The sequence below is a fragment of the Macaca nemestrina genome, chromosome 17 (genome assembly GCF_043159975.1).
Source record: "Macaca nemestrina isolate mMacNem1 chromosome 17, mMacNem.hap1, whole genome shotgun sequence".
NCBI lineage: Eukaryota > Metazoa > Chordata > Mammalia > Primates > Cercopithecidae > Macaca > Macaca nemestrina.
In genome coordinates, this window is record NC_092141.1 from 63,719,003 (window position 1) to 63,739,958 (window position 20,956).

The 20,956-nt window shown below is 46.3% G+C and overlaps 1 protein-coding gene across 4 annotated transcripts in view; it reads left to right on the forward strand.

The window, feature by feature from the left end:
• The window catches only part of LOC105472227 (CASC3 exon junction complex subunit), a 35,734-nt gene extending 15,052 nt beyond the window's left edge, over positions 1–20,682 (forward strand). The window contains exons 4-14 of one of the 4 annotated variants that reach the window (XM_071083105.1): positions 9,237–9,395; positions 9,485–9,636; positions 10,211–10,387; positions 11,335–12,023; positions 14,744–14,808; positions 16,017–16,131; positions 16,374–16,472; positions 16,727–16,941; positions 17,845–17,967; positions 18,118–18,182; positions 18,954–20,682. In XM_071083105.1, coding sequence (XP_070939206.1) covers positions 9,237–9,395; positions 9,485–9,636; positions 10,211–10,387; positions 11,335–12,023; positions 14,744–14,808; positions 16,017–16,131; positions 16,374–16,472; positions 16,727–16,941; positions 17,845–17,967; positions 18,118–18,141 — 1,818 coding nt within the window. In that variant the 3' untranslated portion in view covers positions 18,142–18,182; positions 18,954–20,682. Of the gene's footprint in view, positions 1–9,236; positions 9,396–9,484; positions 9,637–10,210; positions 10,388–11,334; positions 12,024–14,743; positions 14,809–16,016; positions 16,132–16,373; positions 17,968–18,117; positions 18,183–18,953 lie in introns of those variants that run through there. The other 3 variants (XM_071083106.1, XR_011615830.1, XR_011615829.1) reach the window with 3 other exon arrangements.
• Positions 20,683–20,956: the final 274 nt, after the last annotated feature.

A 20,956-nucleotide genomic window follows, 5' to 3' on the forward strand; every position in this document is an offset into this window, starting at 1 on the left:
GGTTATTTTTCTGTGTCTAGTTTATTTTACTTAGCATAGTTCTCTCTAGGTTCATCCATTTGTTGTCACAAATGGCAAAATTTCCTTTTTTAGGACAGAATTATATTCCATTATTTGTGTGTTCCACATTTTCTTTATCCATTCACCCATCAACAGACACAAGTTATTTCCATATCTTATTTCCATCTTTTGATTATGAATAATTTGTCTACAAACATTAGTGTACACGTTTTTGTGGGGACATATGTTTTCACTTCTCTTTGTGTACCTAGGAATGGAATTGCTGAGTCATGTGGTAACTCTGTAATCATTTGAGGAACTAGAACCACCATACTGTTTCCAAGGTGCTGCACCATTTTACATGACTAACAACAGTATATGAGGGTTCCAGTTTCTTTTTTTTTTTTTTTTTTTGAGACGGAGTCTCGCTCTGTCGCCCAGGCTGGAGTGCAGTAGCGTGATCTCGGCTCACTGCAAGCTCTGCCTCCCGGGTTCACGCCATTCTCCTGCCTCAGCCTCCTGAGTAGCTGGGACTACAGGCGCCCGCCACAGCACCCGGCTAATTTTTTGTATTTTTAGTAGAGACGGGGTTTCACCGTGTTAGCCAGGATGGTCTCGATCTCCTGACCTCGTGATCCGCCTGCCTCGGCCTCCCAAAGTGCTGGGATTACAGGCGTGAGCTACCGCGCCCGGCGAGGGTTCCAGTTTCTCCATATCCTTAACAGCACTTGTGTTATTTACCCAAGTGCATGCCTGTACTCTCAGCTACTCAAGAGGCTGTGGCAGGAGGATTTCTTGGGCCCAGGAGTTCGAGACAAGCTTGGGCAACATAGAGAGATCTGTCTAAAACTTTTTTTTTGCCGGGCACGGTGGCTCATGCCTGTAATCCCAGCACTTTGAGAGGCAGAGTCAGATGGATCATTTGAGATCAGGAGTTCGAGACCAGCCTTGCCAACATGGCGAAACCCCGTCTCTGCTAAAAATGCAAAAATTAGCCAGGCATTGTGGCACGCACCTGTAATCCCTGCTACTCAGGAGGCTGAGGCATAAGAATCACTTGAACCTGGGAGGTAGAGGTTGGAGTGAGCCGATTTGATTCTAGGTATCCTATTAGGTATGAGATATTCTCTCATTTTGATTTGCATTTCCCTGATGATTAATGATACTGAGTGTTTTTTTCTGGTGCTTATTGGCCATTTTTGTATCTTCCTGGGAGAAATGACTATTCAGATACGTAGGCCGTTTTTTTAAAAATTTATTTTTAATTATTGTTTTTATATTTTTAGAGACAAGGTCTTGCTGTATTATCCAGAGTGGTCTCAAACTCCCGGGCTCATGCAGTCTTCCCACCTCAGCCTCCTCAGTAGTTGGGACTATAGGCGTCAGCCACCACACTCGACCTTTGCCCCAAGTAGCTGAGATTACAGGTGTGCACCACCACGCCCAGCTAATTTTTGTATTTTTAGTAGAGACGAAGTTTTGCCATGTTGGCCAGGCTCGTCTTGAACTCCTGACCTCAGGTGATCTGCCCACCTCGGCCTCCCAAAGTGCTAGATTACAGGTGTGAGCCACTGCGCCTGGTTTTTTTTTTTTGAGACGGAGTTTCACGTTTCACTCTTGTTGCCCAGGCTGGAGTGCAGTGGCGTGATCTCAGCTCACCGCAACCTCTGCCTCCCAAGTAGGCGCCATCAGGCTTGGATTTTTTTTTTTTTTTTTTGAGATGGAGTCTCGCTCTGTCCCCCAGGCGCAATCTGGCGTGATCTCCGCTCACTGCAAGCTCCGCCTCCTGGGTTCATGCCATTCTCCTGCCTCAGCCTCCTGAGTAGCTGGGACTACAGGCGCCCGCCACTGTGGCCAGCTAATTTTTTGTATTTTTAGTAGGGACAGGGTTTCACCGTGGTCTCGATCTCCTGACCTTGTGATCCGCCCACTTCGGCCTCCCAAAGTGCTGGGATTACAGGCATGAGGATAATTTTTTTTGTATTTTTAGTAGAGATAGGGTTTCTCCATGTTGTTCAGGCTGGTCTCGAACTCCCAGCTTCAGGTGATCTGCCCGCCTCGGCCTTCCAAAGTGCTGGGATTACAGGCGTGAGCCACCGTGCCTGGCCCCTTTTTTTTTTTAAATTGAGATTTAAGAGTTCTCTATATATTCTGTATTCTAGATGTAAGTCCATTATCAGATATGATTTGAAAATATGTGTTCCCTTTCTCTGGATTGTTCACTTTCTTTATAGTGGTCTTTCAAGCACAAAGATTTTATTTTTAATGAAGCCTGTTTTATGTTTTTCCTTTTGTTGCAGATGCTTTTGGTGTTAGGAATCTAAGAATCATTGAGAGTCATGAGTATTTACTCCTATGTTTTCTTCTAAGAGTTTTATAGTTTCAACTCTTAAATTTAGGTATTTGATTCATTTTGAGTTAGTTTTTATATGTGGGGTAAAGTAAGGGTCTAACTTCATTCTTTTGCATGTGACGATTTTGGTCAAGGACTGGGGTATTTATACGTAAGGTTTTGTTTGTTTTGTTTTTTTTGAGGTGGAGTCTTACTCTGTCACCCAGGCTGGAGTGCAGTTGCACTTTCTTGGCTCACTGCAACCTCCGTCTCCCGGGTTCAAGTGATTTTCCTGCCTCAGCCTCCCAGGGAGCTAGGATTACAGGCATGAGCCACCATGCTCAGCTAATTATATTTAAGGTTTTGAAAGTGGAGCAGTTTTACTTATAATAAAGCATAGCAGTTCTAGGTAAAACTGGTTTGGAGTACAGCCATGGAAATGGATGGCTGATGTGCAGGTGAAGACTGACCTCACTGCTAAAGTCTTCTAGTCAGCGACAGGCCTGTGGCCTCGGAGGAGCCAGGGTTTATTAAAATGAGGCTACAAGAGTTAGATCTGGAAGGGACATTTAGAATAAGGATACCAACCCCATCTCTTAGTCTGAAATATGTGGGAAGTGGAAGAATAAGCTAAAACTTCTGTATTAGTTTCAAAGGAAGCAGTTCCTTCAGGGTAGAGCTAGTAAGAATTGGAAAGAGTACACTGAAGTGGTGGGTGATGTAGGGGAGTTTGTCTCCTCTGGAAAAGAGTTTTGATGACATCCCTTTGCCAAAGTAGTGTGACCGTGTGGTAGCACCTTGGCTTCAGTTAGACTAAGCTTTGACTAATTTGGAGCCTCCTCAGCACTATGCTATTTGTATCTGTTCTGCCCTGGAAACAAAATTAGTTTTTCACTTGAAATAAAGTTGCCTCATTTGACATCCTACCACAGATCAGAGGGTGGAGCATAAAACAAGGTTTCCTTATTAATCATGTGATAATGCTATTTAAAGGTATTTGAATTAAGTCAGTATGTGTGTGTAGGGAGGTGGAGAATTAAAATCACATGCACCAAGTTATTGTAATTTCTGCTTGAAAATCTTCAGGGAACATAGAATCAAGGAAAGAACTGAATGACTGCCACCTACCCATCCCAGTCTTGAGGAGGGTCTTCATGTAATTAAGGGAAATGGGAAGAATCAATGGTGCTTGGTTGTTAAAAAGCTATAGGTAAAGGCTTGATTCTGATAGTGTGGATATAGTCAAACAGTCTCCCTCTATTCGGTTACCCTTCTGGGACTCCTAACCCAAAATACTCAAGGCGAAAATAGTTGAACAACATGGGAGTTAAGAGTGCCTGTCCTGTCTGGGTACAGTCGCTCATGCTTCTAATCTGAGCACTTTAGGGGGCCAAGGCAGGAGGATCACTTGAGTCCAAGAGTTTGAGACTAGCCTGGATAAAAAAGCAAGACCCTGTCTCTACAAAAAAAAAAAAAGGACAAAAATTAGCTGGGCATGATGGCACATGCCTGCAGTCCCAGCTACTCAGGAGGCTGAGGCAGAAGGATCACTGGAGCCCAGGTGTTTGAGGCTGCTGCAAGCCTTGATCACACCACTACACTCTACCCTGAATGATACAGCGAGACCCCATCTGTTAAAAAAAAAAAAGGGGGGCTGGGTGTGGTGGCTCACGTCTGTAATCCCAGCACCTCAGGAGGCCGAGGTGGGTGGCTTGCCTGAGCTCGGGACTTTGAGACCAGCCTGGGCAACATGGTGAAACCCTGTCTCTACTAAAGTACAAAAATTGGCCAGGAGTGGTGGCGCACACCTGTAGTCCGCACTACTCAGGAGGCTGAGGCATAAAAATTGCTTGAACCCAGGAGGTGGATGTTGCAGTGAGCTGAGATCGTGCCATTGCACTCCAGCCTGGGCGACAGAGCAAGACTCTGTCTCCAAAATAAATAAATAATAAATAGAATATAAAGGACACATATCCCTGTGCAGTAAGAATTCCAAGTATAATTTTTGACTCCCCCCAACTACTAAGTCAACTGGAAGCCTTACCAATAACATAAACAGTCAGTGAATACGTATTTTGTGTGTCTATTGTGTACTGTACTCTTACAATAAGTAAGCTAGAGAAAAGAAAATGTTATTAAGAAATCATATTCACTATTAAGGAAACATATTATTCAGTGGAAGTGGATCATCATAAAGGTCTTCATCATCTTTTTGTTGAGTAGACTTCAGAAGAGGAGGGGTTGATCTTGCTGCCTTGGGTGACAGAGGCAGTGGAAGGAGAGGCAGGCATTACTTGCTGTAACTTTTATTGAAAAAAATTTGCGTAGAAGTGGACCTGAGTGGTTCAAACCCCTTGTTCGAGGGTCAACTATACCCAGATGCTGAGCAGGGAAAAACGAGGAAGAGGGATTAATTGGCTTGTCTGGGCCAATCAGGCTGACTCAGCTCTATTTGAAAAGATGGCAGAAACTTAGAGTTTGAGAGCTTCTCAATCAGGAATTCAGGAATCCCACATTGAGCCTCTTTGACCAGATTATTGGGGCCAACCTGAGTCTTGAGTGACAGGGCAGTCTGGTTCAGGTCAAGTATCAGACCCAGTAGGAGAGTGAGAGACCAGTATACATACATCTACCAGGTTTCAGATGTAACCCATCAATGAGGACACCACCACCTTTCCTCGAAACCATTTATCTGTGTTCTCGTAGGCCTCCCTAGCCATAGCTCTGCCTCCTTAGGTCCAAGTCTGGGGAGGACAAGGAGAGGAGAGTAACCCTACTCTAAAGCCAGTTCCCTTGTCATGAGCCTTAGCTGCTGCCTTTTCCTACCTAGAACTAGCCACACATCCATTTCCTGGCCCTTTCTAATGGCCTAATGATCCTTTGTGTGTAGACCCAGCACTTTCTCTGTCATGAACAGTGTTACCCAATCTTGATGTGGTAAAAGAGGGAAGAAGATAGTAAAAAGGAAAGAGAGAGAGAGCACTTGGACTAATTTTTTTCGTTTCTGAAATGCGATGGTTGTACAAGTTGTCCTCTAAGGTTTTTTAGGTCAAATTTTTGTAATTATGTGATTCTGGATAGTTTCTGACTGCAGGAATTTCCTGCTGCAGAAAACTAGTACTCATAGGCATCAAAAAATGTAAGCTACTATTTTCCAACTTGAGGATAACAGCGCATTGGGAAATCATAGAGTCATTATCAAGAGTTTGCACATCGGGTTGGGCGCAGTGGCTCATGCCTGTAATCCTAGCACTTTGGGAGGCTGAGGCAGGAGGTTCGCTTGAGCTCAGAAGTTTGAGGCCAGCCTGGGTAATGTGGTGAAACTCTTGTCTCTACAAAAAAATACAAAAATTAGTTGGGCATGGTGGTGTACATCTGTAGTCCCAGCTACTTGTGGGGGCTGAGGTGGGAGGATTACTTGAGCCCAGGAGGTCAAGGCTATAGTCAGTTGAGATCACGCCACTGCACTCCAGCCTGGGCGACAGAGTGAGACCCTGTCTCAAAAAAGAGTTTGCACATCTACTCATTCAGTTCTCGTTATCTATAGACTAAAATATACATCTCCCCCCCTTATGTATTACTATTTTTGAATATATGTAAATTAATAAAATGTAAACTTAAAGTGTTACTGAATGTATAACAGTTTGTTGTTTTTTGTTTGTTTTTGAGACAGTCTCTGCTGCACAGGCTGGAGTGCAGTGGGGCGATCTTGGTTCGCTGCAACCTCTGCCTCCCAGGTTAAAGTGATGCTCCTCCCTCAATCTTCCGAGTAGCTGGGACTACAGGCACACATCAATTTGTTGTGTTTTGGTTTTTTTGTTTGGTTGGTTGGTTTTCTTTTTTTGGAGACAGGGTCTCGCCCTGTTGCTCAGGCTGGAGTGCAGTGGCACAATTATGGCTCACTGCAACCTCTACCTCCTGGGCTGAAATGATCTCACACCTCAGCCTCCCAAGTTACTGGGACTACAGGCGCACGCCACCACTCCTGGTGAATTTTTTTTTTTGACAGGGTCTCACTCTTTCGCCCAGGCTGGTATGCAGTGGTGCTATCTTGGCTCACTGCAACCTCCACCTCCTGGGTTTAAGCAATACTCTTGCCTCAGCCTCCCAAATAGCTGGGATTACAGGTTCATGCCACCATGTCTGGCTAATTTTTGTATTTTTAGTAGAGACAAGGTTTCACCATGTTGACCAGGCTGGTCTTTTTTTTTTTTTTTTTTTTGAGGCGGAGTCTCGCTCTGTAGCCCGGGCTGGAGTGCAGTGGCCGGATCTCAGCTCACTGCAAGCTCCGCCTCCCAGGTTTACGCCATTCTCCTGCCTCAGCCTCCCGAGTAGCTGGGACTACAGGCGCCCGCCACCTCGCCCGGCTAGTTTTTTGTATTTTTTTAGTAGAGACGGGGTTTCACGGTGTTCGCCAGGATGGTCTCGATCTCCTGACCTCGTGATCCACCCGTCTCGGCCTCCCAAAGTGCTGGGATTACAGGCTTGAGCCACCGCGCCCGGCCGACCAGGCTGGTCTTAAACTCCTGACCTCGAGTGATCCACCTGCCTCGGCCTCCCAGAGTGTTGGGATTACAGGCATGAACCACTACATCCAGCCTGGCAGTTGTTTGTCATTGCATGTTTTCTCAGTGAATATCTCGTGGGGATCCATGAAAACTTTTAGATCTTAAAAAGGGGTCCACATAATCAAAAAGGTTGGGAATTTCTGCTGTAAGCCATTTTGAGATGGGAGAGTTCACAACTTAAGACAAAGTATAGTTACTACGCAGTGCATATTTAAGAGACAATTCATAGGTCAGGTACAGTGTTCATGCCTGTAATCAACAGCACTTTGGGAGGCCAAGGGAGGATTGCTTGAGCTCAGGAGTTCAAGAACTGCCTAGGCAACCTAGTGAGACCTCGTCTCTACTAAAAATAAAAATAAAAAAAATCAGCCAGGTGTGGTGGCATGTGCCTGTAGTCGCAGCTACTTCGGAGGCTGAGGTGGGAACATCACTTGAGCCCAGGAGATTGAGATTGCAGTAAGCCATGATTGTGCCACTGCACTCCTGGGCAACAGAGCAAGACCTTGTCTCAAAAAAGATAATTCATGGAGATAGAAATTATCAAAAAGATTAAGCTCCTCTTATATGTTAGGTATTGTATAGTAAGTCTCCCTTCCATTCTTATCCTCTGGGCCCGTTAGAGGCTGCTGCTGGTTTTTTGTTTTTTTTTTTTTTTTGAGACAGAGTCTTGCTGTGTCGCCCAGGCTGGAGTGCAGTGGTACCGTCTCAGCTCACTGCAAGCTCCGCCTCCCGGGTTCTCACCATTCTCCTGCCTCAGCCTCCTGAGTAGCTGGGACTACAGGCACCCGCCTCTGCGCCCGGCTAATTTTTTGTATTTTTAGTAGAGATGGGGTTTCACCGTGGTCTCGATCTCCTGACCTTGTGATCCACCCACCTCGGCCTCCCAAAGTGCTGGGGTTACAGGTGTGAGCCACCATGCCTGGCCTGTTTTGTTTTTTTGAGACGGTGTTTTGCTCTTGTCACCCAGGCTGGAATGCAGTGGCACAATCTTGGCTCACTGCAGCCTCCTGCCTCCCGGCTAATTTTTGTATTTTTAGTAGAGACAGGGTTTTGCCATGTTGACCAGGCTGGCCACGAACTCCTGACCTCAAGTGATCCTCCCGCCTCAGCCTCCCAAAGTGCTGGGATTATAGGTGTAAGCCACTGCACCCAGCCTGCCACTTTTTTTTTTTTTTTTTTTTTTTTTTGAGACGGAGTCTCACGCTGTTGCCCAGGCTGGAGTGCAGTGGCGCGATCTCGGCTCACTGCAAGCTCCGCCTCCCGGGTTCCCGCCATTCTCCTGCCTCAGCCTCCTGAGTAGCTAGGACTACAGGCGCCCGCCACCGCGCCCGGCTAATGTTTTGTATTTTTAGTAGAGACGGGGTTTCACTGTGGTCTCGATCTCCTGACCTTGTGATCCGCCCGCCTCGGCCTCTCAAAGTGCTGGGATTACAGGCTTGAGCCACCGCGCCCGGCCACCTGCCACTTTTAATAATTCTTGCATGTGTTCCAGGAAAACCTATGTGGATATATATGTGTGTATGTGTGTATTTTTTTAATGTGATTTTTAAAAATAGCGTTTTTTTATTATTATTATTTTTTGCAACAGAGCCTTACTCTGTTGCCCAGGCTGAAGTGCAGTGGTGCAGTCTCTGCTCACTGCAACCTCTGCCTCCCTGGTTCAAATGATTTTCCTGCTTTAGCCTCCCAGTTAGCTGGGATTACAGGTGCCTGCCACCATGTGTGGCTTATTTTTGTATTTCTAGTAGAGGTGGGGTTTTGCCATGCTGACCAGGTTGGTCTCGCACTCCTGATCTCAGGTGATCTGCCTGCCTCGGCCTCCCAAAGTGTTGGGATTACAGGCATCAGCCACTGTGCCCAGCCAAAATAGGATCTTTATCTTCTGGAAATATGGGTAAGAATATTGATTTGTTTGCTTTTCAGTTCTGTGTTGTACTAAAAATTTAATCAATAAATGTATTCCTAAAGAGCAGAAAATTGAAATGCAGCCGGGCACGGTGGCTCACTCTTGTAAACCCAGCACTTTAGGAGGCCAAGGCAGGCGGATCGTGAAATCAGGAGTTTGAGACCAGCCTGGCCAACATGGTGAAACCCGGTCTCCACTAAACATACAAAAATTAGCCAGGCGTGGTGGTGGGTGCCTGTAATCCCAGCTACTTTGGAGGCTGAGGCAGGAGAATTGCTTGACCCTGGGAGGCAGAGGTTGCAGTGAGCCGAGATTGCACCACTGCATTCCAGCCTGAGTGACAGAGACTCCATCCTGGGAGGGGGGCGAGGTGGGAATTAAAATGCTGTTCAGATCTTATCTGCATCACTGACAGGGAAACTTTTTTCAGGGTGAAGAAGGAGAATACAGTGAAGAGGAAAACTCCAAAGTGGAGCTGAAATCAGAAGCTAATGATGCTGTTAATTCTTCAACAAAAGAAGAGAAGGGAGAAGAAAAGCCTGACACCAAAGGCACTGTGACTGGAGAGAGGCAAAGTGGGGACGGACAGGTCTGTACATTCCACAGTCCTCCATTTTAGAGGCTGGAATAGGGATTATTGAGTCTGGAAGAGTAAGGATCCCTTTATCTGTCTTCTAGGAGAGCACAGAACCTGTGGAGAACAAAGTGGGTAAAAAGGGCCCTAAGCATTTGGATGATGATGAAGATCGGAAGAATCCAGCATACATACCTCGGAAAGGGCTCTTCTTTGAGCATGATCTTCGAGGGCAAACTCAGGAGGAGGAAGTCAGGTAAAAGCCACTTGCTGCTGCCGCTGTCTAACATGTATTTTAGACATGTAGGTCAGGTACTTTGCTAAATGCTTTGCCTGTATTTCATTTATTACAGGCATTTTAAGGTAAGTATTATGATTATCCTTCTTGTACAAATGAGGAAAGTGGGCTTAGAATATTTGGTAATTCTTGGTGAGGCAGCTAAGATGCAGACCTAGGGCAGTCTGTTTCCAGAACTCATCTTCTCTTAATTATTCTACTTTTTCTTTTCTTAATCTGAGGCGTAAGGCCTCTGAGAAGTGAAGTACTTGCATAGGCTGCCTTTTAGGAGAAAGGAGATGTTTTTCAAAGGTACTGAATGGCATGAAATGAAGTCCTTTTCTCATTTCTATGTCTGTTGTATTTGAGCCCAGCAGGCTCTGAGGTTCTGTGATTCACACTTGCTTAGGGGAGGCCTGTTTTTTATAATCTCTTTGGGATGATGAGACTACGTGAAGTTCCTATTGTCCCCCTGCCTGACCCGTTTTGTTCATGAACATCTCTACTTGGAGAATTCTGCTGACCCAAGACACTTTTCCTTCATTTTATCCAGACCCAAGGGGCGTCAGCGAAAGCTTTGGAAGGATGAGGGTCGCTGGGAGCATGACAAGTTCCGGGAAGATGAGCAGGCCCCAAAGTCCCGACAGGAGCTCATTGCTCTTTATGGTTATGACATTCGCTCAGCTCACAATCCTGATGACATCAAACCCCGAAGAATCCGGAAACCCCGGTGAGGCATTTTAGAACATAGACTGGGCTAGGCATGGTGGCTTACAGTGGCTTACACCTGGAATCCCAGCACTTTGGGAGGCTGAGGCAGGAGGATTGCTTGAGGCCAGGAGTTCAGGACTAGCCTGGAGAACATAGTGAGACCCTGTCTCTAAAAAAAAAGGAAAAAAAAAAAAAAATAGACCATAGACTATAGATATATTTTAGAAAGAACTCTCTTGCTTTGCTTTTCTTTCTCTCTCTTTCTTTCTTTCTTTCTGTCTCTCTCTTTCTCTTTCTTCCTCTTCTCTCCTTCCTTCTTTCTTTCTTTCTTTATTTTGAGACAAAATAAAGAGTGCAGTGGCATGTTCTCGGTTCACTGCAACCTCCACCTCCCGGGTTCGAGTGATTGTCCTGCTTCAGCCTCCTCAGTAGCTGGGATTACAGGCATGTACCATCACGATCAGCTAATTTTGTATTTTTAGTAGAAATGGGGTTTCACTGTATTAGCCAGGCTGGTCTCAAACTCCTGGCCTCAAGTGATCTGCCCGTCTTTCTTGATCTCCCAAAGTGCTGGGATTACAGGCCTGAGCCACCGTGCCCAGCCTCCTTTTGTTAATTTCTTTTTTTTTTTTTTTTTTTTTGAGACGGGAGTCTCGCTCTGTCGCCCGGGCTGGAGTGCAGGGGCGCGATCTCGGCTCACTGCAAGCTCCGCCTCCCGGGTTCCCGCCATTCTCCTGCCTCAGCCTCCCGAGTAGCTGGGACTACAGGCGCCCGCCACCTCGCCCGGCTAATTTTTTGGTATTTTTTTAGTAGAGACAGGGTTTCACCGTGTTAGCCAGGATGGTCTCGATCTCCTGACCTCGTGATCCACCCGTCTCGGCCTCCCAAAGTGCTGGGATTACAGGCTTGAGCCACCGCGCCCGGCCTGTTAATTTCTTAACAGTTTCTTCATTCCATTTTTTGTAGATATGGGAGTCCTCCACAAAGAGATCCAAATTGGAATGGTGAGCGGCTAAACAAGTCTCATCGCCACCAGGGTCTTGGGGGTACCCTACCACCAAGGACATTTATTAACAGAAATGCTGCAGGTACTGGCCGCATGTCTGCACCCAGGAATTATTCTCGATCTGGGGGCTTCAAGGAAGGTCGTGCTGGTTTTAGGCCTATGGAAGCTGGGGGGCAGCATGGTGGCCGGTCTGGCGAGACTGTTAAGCATGAGACTAGTTACCGGTCACGGCGCCTAGAGCAGACTCCTGTGAGGGATCCATCTCCAGAAGCAGCAGATGTTCCAGTGCTTGGCAGTCCTGAGAAGGAAGAGGCAACCTCAGAGACACCAGCTGCTGCTCCTGATACTGCACCACCAGCCCCTGACAGGCCCATTGAGAAGAAATCCTATTCCCGGGCAAGAAGAACCCGAACCAAAGTTGGAGATGCAGTCAAGCTTGCAGAGGAGGTGCCCCCTCCTCCTGAAGGACTGATCCCAGCACCTCCAGTCCCAGAAACCACCCCAACTCCACCTACTAAGACTGGGAACTGGGACGCTCCAGTGGATTCTACTACAGGTGGACTTGAGCAAGATGTGGCGCAACTAAATATAGCTGAACAGAATTGGAGTCCGGGGCAGCCTTCTTTCCTGCAACCACGGGAACTTCGAGGTAGGTGTCATAGAACTGGTGGCTAGCTTTTTCCCGTTTGCATCATCAGGTTTGGGGCATGGGACTTCTGTCTCGGGAATGTGTCTGACAAATGTCTACTTTTTCTCTTTTTTTTTTTTTTTTTTGAGACGGAGTTTCACTCTTTCGCACAAGCTAAATTCAGTGGCGCAATTTTGGCTCACTGCAACCTTTGCCTCCCAGCTTCACCGTGTTAGCCAGGATGGTCTCGATCTCTTGACCTTGTGATCCGCCCGCCTCAGCCTCCGAAAGTGCTGGGATTACAGGCGTGAGCCACCGTGCTGGGCCTTTTTTTGTATTTTTATTTATTTGTTTTGAGATTTATTTGTTTCTGTATTTTTGTTGTTTGTTTTGAGATGGAGTCTCGCTCTGTCGCCCAAGCTAAATGCAGTGGCACGATCTCGGCTCACTGTAACCTCCACCTCTGGGTTCAAGTGATTCTCCTGCCTCAGCCTCCCGAGTAGCTGGGAGTACAGGCGTGCACCACCACGCTGGGCTAATTTTTGTATTTTTAGTAGAGACAGGGTTTCACCATGTTGGCCAGGATGGTCTCGATCTCTTGACCTCGTGATCCACCCACCTTGGCTTCCCAAAGTGCTGGGATTACAGGGGTGAGCCACAGCCACCCTGCCTGGCCCTTTTTATTTATTTATTTTTATTTTTTATTTTATTTTTTTTTTAGTGACAGAGTCTTGCTCTGATGCCCAGACTGGAGTGCAATGGTACGATCTCAGCTCACTACAACCTCTGCCTCTGGGGCTCAAACAATTCTCCTGCCTCAGCTTCTTGAGTAACTGGGATTACAGGCTCACACCACCACACCTGGCTAATTTTTGTATTTTTCGTAGAGATGGAGTTTCATTATGTTGGCCAGGCTGGTCTCAAACTCCTGACCTTAAGTGATCCACCCATCTCGGCCTCCCAAAGTGCTGGGATTACAGGCGTGAGCCACTGCACCTGGCCCCAGCTAATTTTTAAAAATTTTTTTTGTAGTGACGGGGTCTCGCTGTGTTGCCCAGGCTGATCTTGAACTCCTGGGCTCAGGTGATCCTCCTAAAGCACTGGGATTACAGGTGGAAGACACTGCACCTGCCCAGTCATCATTGAGCCTCCTGAGTACAGGATCCTTTTCCACAAAAAGTAGAAGACGACAACGTTATTATTTGAGCTAATGTTTAAATGTTTGAAGGCAAAAATTTATTCAGTTGAATTTTGATCAAGATCTTCTCTAATATCTTTGAAAGGCAAGCTTCCCTTATTTCCTTAATCTTCTAGAGACAGATTGCCCAATAGAACTTTCTGTAATGATTGTACTTTTATGTTTTTGTTGTTGTTATTGTTTATATAGATACAGTTTTTTTTGTTTGTTTTTTTTAGATGGGGTCCCACTTTGTCACCCAGGCTGGAGTCTGGAGTGCAGTAGCGTAACCTTGGCTCACTGCAACCTCCGCCTCCAGGGCTCAAGCAATCCTCCCATCTCAGCCTTCTCAGTAGCTAGGATCATGAGCACACATCATTACACCTGGCTGATTTTTTTATTTTTTGGAAAGACGGGGTTGTTTCTCATTGTGTTTTCCAGGCTGGTCTTGAACCCCTGGGCTCAAGCAGTTCTCCTACCTCTGCCATCCCAGAGTGCTGGGATTATAAGCATGAGCCACTGCACCCAGCTGGAATTGAACTTTTAATTAATTGAAACCTAAGTGTCCATGTTTGGCTAGTGGATATCATACTGGGCAACATAGTTTTAGAGAGTAAGACCTACATATTACCCATTTTGCCTGTTCGGGTTTGTCTTTCTCCACCCAGATAGATCGAAGGATCTTTCCTTAGTCTGAAATCTAACTTAAATATTGGAACTCCTCATTTGGAGTTATAGCGCCCTTCTTACTATTGGAGGACAATCTCTAGAACATTCCTTTTTGTCTTGAGTCATTTTAGCCAGAGGAGAATCTCCTCTCAAACTTCCAACCTAGATCCCTGTGAATGGGATGTAATCAAGTAGATTTACAAAGCATCCCTCCCTTGTCCGGCCGTTGCTCAGAAACTCTTGGGCTGAGATTTTTCAGTAGGTCGGATAATGTAATGTACTAATTATAATCTCCCAATGATTCTATGCAGGGACCAATTTGATAGGAAAAATTTGGGCCGGGCGCGGTGGCTCAAGCCTGTAATCCCAGCACTTTGGGAGGCCGAGGCGGGTGGATCACAAGGTCAGGAGATTGAGACCACAGTGAAACCCCGTCTCTACTAAAAATACAAAAAAAAAAATTAGCCGGGCGCGGTGGCGGGCGCCTGTAGTCCCAGCTACTCAGGAGGCTGAGGCAGGAGAATGACGGGAACCCGGGAGGCGGAGCTTGCAGTGAGCCGAGATCGCGCCACTGCACTCCAGCCTGGGCAACAGCGTGAGACTCCATCTCAAAAAAAAAAAAAAGAAAGAAAAATTTGAACTTGATTTTCTTTATTGAAGTCATTTTATTTTTTATGTTCAAGGGCTTTATTGCTATATTAAGATGGCAGACAGTGGGGACAAATTTCTAAATGCTGGTGTAGACAGAAAGCAGAGATAGTTTATAGAGAATTTTATTAATTAAAAGAAAAAAGGCATTCCTCATGTTGACACTTAAACCTGTTTCTTGATAGTATCTTTGAGTCCCACTCACATATGTCTGATCTGCAGAAGTAACTTTTTTGGTGTATTACAGGTATGCCCAACCATATTCACATGGGAGCAGGACCTCCACCTCAGTTTAACCGGATGGAAGAAATGGTACAGAAGGGGAAAAGGGTAGATGGGGGAGGGAGCTGCCTGTTACACAGCTTGTTCATTGTTAAAACCAAGATAAGGGTTTTTTTTGTTTGTTTGTTTTTGTTTTTGTTTTTTTCTTTTGAGATGGAGTCTCGCTCTGTCGCCCAGGCTGGAGTGCAGTGGCTGGATCTCAGCTCACTGCAAGCTCCCGCCTCCCGGGTTTACGCCATTCTCCTGCCTCAGCCTCCCGAGTAGCTGGGACTACAGGCGCCCGCCACCTCGCCCGGCTAGTTTTTTGTATTTTTTAGTAGAGACGGGGTTTCACCGGGTTAGCCAGGATGGTCTCAATCTCATGACCTCGTGATCCGCCCGTCTCGGCCTCCCAAAGTCCTGGGATTACAGGCTTGAGCCACCGCGCCCGGCCTTTTTTTTTTTTTTGGAGATGGAGTCTTACCTCGTTGCCTAGGCTAGAGTGCGGTGATGGGATCGCAGCTCACTGCAAGCTCTGCCTCCCGGGTCCGAGTTCAAGCAATTCTCCTGCCTCAGCCTCCCAAGTAGCTGGCATTACAGGAACATGCCATCATGCCCAGATAATTTTTGTATTTTTAGTAGAGACGGGGTTTCACCATGTTGACCAGGCTGGTCTGGAACTCCTGACCTCGTGATCTACCACGCCTGGCTAAGATAAAGTCAGTTTTTCCATTGATTATCCATGTTTATTTTAATTTGGATTTCAGAAATGTAAGGTAGAAGGTTTAGGTTCAAATCTCTTTTTTTTTTTTTTGAGACAGTCTTGCTCTGTGGCCCAGGCTGGAGTGCAGTGGCGTGATCTCGGCTCACTGCAAGCTCCGCCTCCCAGGTTCTCACCGTTCCCCTGCCTCAGCCTCCTGAGTAACTGGTACTACAGGCACCCGCCACCACGCCCGGCTAATTTCTTTGTATTTTTAGTAGAGACGGGGTTTCACCATGTTAGCCAGGATGGTCTTGATCTCCTGACCTCATTATCTGCCTGACTCAGCCTCCCAAAGTGCTGGGATTACAGGCGTGAGCCACCATGCCTGGCCCTAGGTTCAAATCTTGTTATCTTTCATTATTTTTCAGCTCACTTTGCAAATACCCATTAAACACCTGCCATATACCAAGTTGTTTTTCAACACCTAAAGGAAGGTAGAACTTGACATGAGAGCCCTCTAGAATTCTTATTGTTTAGGCCTCTTTCTTTGTCTCAGGGCGTCCAGGGTGGTCGAGCCAAACGCTATTCATCCCAGCGGCAAAGACCTGTGCCAGAGCCCCCCGCCCCTCCAGTGCATATCAGTATCATGGAGGGACATTACTATGATCCACGTGAGTTTTTTCTTATTGTTGGGGTACTTTTCTTGGCAGTGTGAAGTGAAGTAAGACACTAGGCTCCTGGCTCCTGAATTTCTCTTCTGACCTCTCATAGTGGTTATCAAACATTGTCTGGTTGCTGTTTTCTTCGCATGGAATATTGAGAGCATCTTTTAAAGGGCTTGGGGAACAAGGAGACTTGTCCATGTGATGTGAAGAGTAAGGGTTTATGAGAGTCCCAATGTGATATCTTACAGTGCAGTTCCAGGGACCAATCTATACCCATGGTGACAGCCCTGCCCCGCTGCCTCCACAGGGCATGCTTGTGCAGCCAGAAATGCACCTTCCCCACCCAGGTAAGTTTAGTGTCTCTGCTTGTATGCTTCCAGTACCTGAGGATATATGTTGGGAGCACCACAAACCCTATCCTCCTGAGTTCTGTGCTGCTAGCCTGGGAGTCTGGCCATCCTGGCTGCGTTGGCAACAAATTCCTCTTGTATCCATCCTGAGGACTTCCATCCTGAGCCTGATTATACTGAGCAGTCCAGCCAGGCCATCCTATGAAAATGATGTTACTTTATTTTTCAGTTTTTTTCTTCTCCTTATCCAGGTTTACATCCCCACCAGACACCAGCTCCTCTGCCCAATCCAGGCCTCTATCCCCCACCAGTGTCCATGTCTCCAGGACAGCCACCACCTCAGCAGTTGCTTGCTCCTACTTACTTTTCTGCTCCAGGCGTCATGAACTTTGGTAATCCCAGTTACCCTTATGCTCCAGGGGCACTGCCTCCCCCACCGCCGCCTCATCTGTATCCTAATACACAGGTGAGATGGCTAATGATCATGTTTTTCTAGATACATATTCTTTAATTCAGACAGGAATGTGGTATGGGGAGAATGCTAAAGCAATTTGAGAGAACATTTCAGTGCCACTGATTTGTATGTGACGCTAAGACGCCTCTTAGTGGTCAGGAGCTGGAAATGCAGCTTATGTAATGCCCATCATCTTTATTCTTTTCAGTTTTTTTCTCTGTCGCCCAGGCCTGTAGTGCAGTGGCATGATCTCAGTTTACTGCAACCTCCACCTCTTGGGTTCAAGCAATTCTCCTGCCTCAGCCTCCCGAGTAGCTGGGATTACAGCGCCTGCCACCACGCCCGGCTAATTTTTGTGTTTCTAGTAGAGACGGGGTTTCACCATGTTGGCCAAGCTGGTCTCAAACTCCTGACCTCAACCGATCCACCTGCCTCAGCCTCCGAAAGTGCTGGGATTACAGGCATGAGCCACCGCACCCAGCGTTCAGTTTCTTTAATGGTGTTTCTTTCCTGTGTTGTGGTACTTCATAGGTGGCAGTACCTGCTTTTCACTCTATTGCATAAAGAAGCTGTATTCTACTCCTTATCACCCCACCTCTGTCCTGCTTAACTTCCACCACATTGACATAATCAAGTATCTGTAGTGTCGCTACTGAACTCAGCCTTTTCCAATTGTCAGCTGATGTTAAGAATTAGAGAAAGCTGGGCAGTACTTTGAAGAAATAAAAACCAGAGCAAAATAATGACGAATTAAGACAAAAATGAATAGTCACTTTATTTTGAAGGGTGGGCAGATCAGATATTTTTAAAATTATAAATTCCCCAGTACTCTTGTGGATGAATAATATTTCCTGTTCATCATAGGTTGGATGAATTCATTCCTAACTTTTTCTTCTCCTGGCTTGTGGGGTCCAGGCCCCATCACAGGTATATGGAGGAGTGACCTACTATAACCCCGCCCAGCAGCAGGTGCAACCAAAGCCCTCCCCACCACGGAGGACTCCCCAGCCAGTCACCATCAAGCCCCCTCCACCTGAGGTATGAGAGCTCCTTCCCATACTTAGTGCACATGCTCCGTCAGTGGGCTTTCCTTCTCCCCAGAGGATTTCCCTCATTTTTCTGGGTGTGTTTCTCTGGAAAACAGTCTTTGGTATGACCTGATAACAAATTCCAACTTTATTATTTCAGGTTGTAAGCAGGGGTTCCAGTTAATACGAGTTTCTGAATATTTTAAATCTTAACATCATATAAAAGTAAGTGCACAACTTACTGTGAATATTCTTAAAACTAATGCTTACACTTGCTTAACAAACAAAATTCACTAATTAATGCTTTTTTTTTTTTTTTGAGATGGAGTCTCAGTCCGTTACCCAGGCTGGAGTGCAGTGGCACAATCTCAGCTCACTGCAACCTCCATCTCCTGAGTTCAAGCATTGCTCTTGCCTCAGCCTCCTGAGTAGCTAGGATTATAGGCATGCACGACCACACCTGACTAGTTTTTGTATTTTTAGTAGAAATGGGGTTTCACCATATTGGCCAGGCTGATCTTGAACTCCTGACCTCAGGTGATCCTCCTGCCTTGGCCTCCCAAAGTGCTGGACTTACAGGCGTGAGCCACCCCGCCTGGCTTCTAATTAATGCTTTAAATTATAATAATCATGGGATATCTCAGGAGGCTTAAAGGAGTCCTGAAATTTGCCAGTTTGTTTGTGTGGCAAGTGTATGGGGCAGGGTTGAAGTAGAAACGACTGTTACATGACAATTTTCAATTTAGAAGCTACAAGGAAAAAATACAGGAAGGCAGTAAAGGAAAAGGGAAATCTAAATTTGAGATGTTATAGCAGAAAAAACCAGTTCTAAAGATCATAGAGGAGAAAGACTGGGGGTTTTGTTGCTTTTGTTTTGTTTAAGGACATTACTTAATACACATTATTTAGAAATGTGGCTTTTTGTAAACAGCTTGTAAATGCCCAGACGGCCCACTAACACTTTGGTGGTTCTTCCCTTTTTCCAACCCCTGTCAGAACGGCAGAGGTGAGAACTCAGGGGAGAAGAGAAATACAGCTGGCTATCTACTACCAGAAGGGCTTCAAAGATATAGGTTATGGCTTCTACCAGCAAACAGCTGAAAGAGGAGGACCCCTGCCTTCCTCTAAGGACAGGCTCTGGAGAGAGGGAGAAACAAGTGGACCTCGTCCCATCTTCACTCTTCACTTGAGTTGGCTGTGTTCGGGGGAGCAGAGCCAGACAGCCCCAAGCTTCTGAGTCTAGATCCAGAAGCCCATGTCTTCTGCTGTTCTTCACTTTCTTCTGGGAAATTGAAGTGTCTTCTGTTCTCAAGGAAGCTCCTTCCTGTTTGTTTTGTTTTCTAAGATGTTCATTTTTAAAGCCTGGCTGCTTATCCTTAATATTATTTTAGTTTTTTCTCTTTGTCTCTGTTTCTTGCTCTCCCTGCCTTTAAATGAAACAAGTCCATTCTTCTGGTTTGCTGGCCCCTCTGGATTCCCTTTTGACTCTTCCCTGCATCCCAGATAATGGAGAATGTATCAGCCAGCCTTCCTCACCGAGGCTAAAAAGACCTGGCCTTTCACTTTTAGTTGGCGTTTGTTATCCTCTTGTATACTTGTATTCCCTTAACTCTAACCCTGTGGAAGCATGGCTGTCTGCACAGAGGGTCCTATTGTGCAGAAAAGCTCAGAGTAGGTGGGTAGGAGTCCTTCTCTTTGACTTAGGTTTTTAGGAGTCTGAGCATCCATCAGTACCTGTACTATGGTGGACTTCTGTTCTCTGCTGAGGGCAAATACCCTACTGTGGGGAGAGATGGCAAACCAGATGCTTTTGTGAGAAAGGGATGGTGGAGTGAGAGCCTTTGCCCTTAGGGGTGTGTATTCACATAGTCCTCAGGGCGCAGTCTTTTGAGGTAAGTGGAATTAGAGGGCCTTGCTTCTCTTCTTTCCATTCTTCTTGCTACACTCCCTTTCCAGTTGCTGTGGACCAATGCATCTCTTTAAAGGCAAATATCATCCAGCAAGCAGTCTACCCCATCCTTTGCAATTGCTCTTCTCCATGTCTTCTCTGCTACAAGTGTTTTAGATGTTACTACCTTATTTTCCCCGAATTCTACTTTTGTCCTTGCAAACAGAAGATACTACACCTGGGCTTAAGGCCTAAGGAAGCCAGTCACCTTCTGGGCAAGGGCTCCTATCTTTCCTTGCTATCCATGGCACTAAACCACTTCTCTGCTGCCTCTGCGGAAGAGATTCCTATTACTGCAGTACTTCTGTCCGCCAGGGGTAACTTGGCCACTGTCCCTGTCCTTCTACAGAACCTGAGGGCGAAGATGGTGGCTGTGTCTCTCCCCGGTAATGTCACTGTCTGTTTTTATTCCTTCCCTCTAGCAGCTGGCCTAACCACTCGAGTCACAGGTGTGGCGTGGAGAAGGGGGGAGGGGCATTTAATCTGTAACCCCCAAGGAGGAAATAACTAAGAGATTCTTCCAGGGGTAGCTGGTGGTTGTGCCTTTTGTAGGCTCTTCCCTTTGCCTTAAACCTGAAGATGTCTCCTCAAGCCTGTGGGCAGCATGCCCAGATTCCCAGACCTTAAGACACTGTGAGAGTTGTCTCTGTTGGTCCACTGTGTTTAGTTGGAAGGATTTTTCCATGTGTGGTGGTGTTTTTTGTTACTGTTTTAAAGGGTGCCCATTTGTGATCAGCATTGTGACTTGGAGATAATAAAATTTAGACTGTAAACTTGGTTCTCTTGCCAATGTTTTGCATGAGTCTTGATTTGGGAGGGAGGGAAGAGGACTCCCTAATTCCCCCACAGGGTCACGGTCACAACTCAGGTCAGCCCAGACTTGTGAAACAGAAGCCCAGAGAGATGAGGAGCCCCTTTGAGGCCATAAATGTGTCTGCACTCCCCATCAGTTATCTTTTTTAACCACATAGATTACCAGGATATCATGCCATCCCTTAGATTGGAAGTGTCAGGGACAGAGAAGCAGAGAGATGCTGCTTATTCACATGAG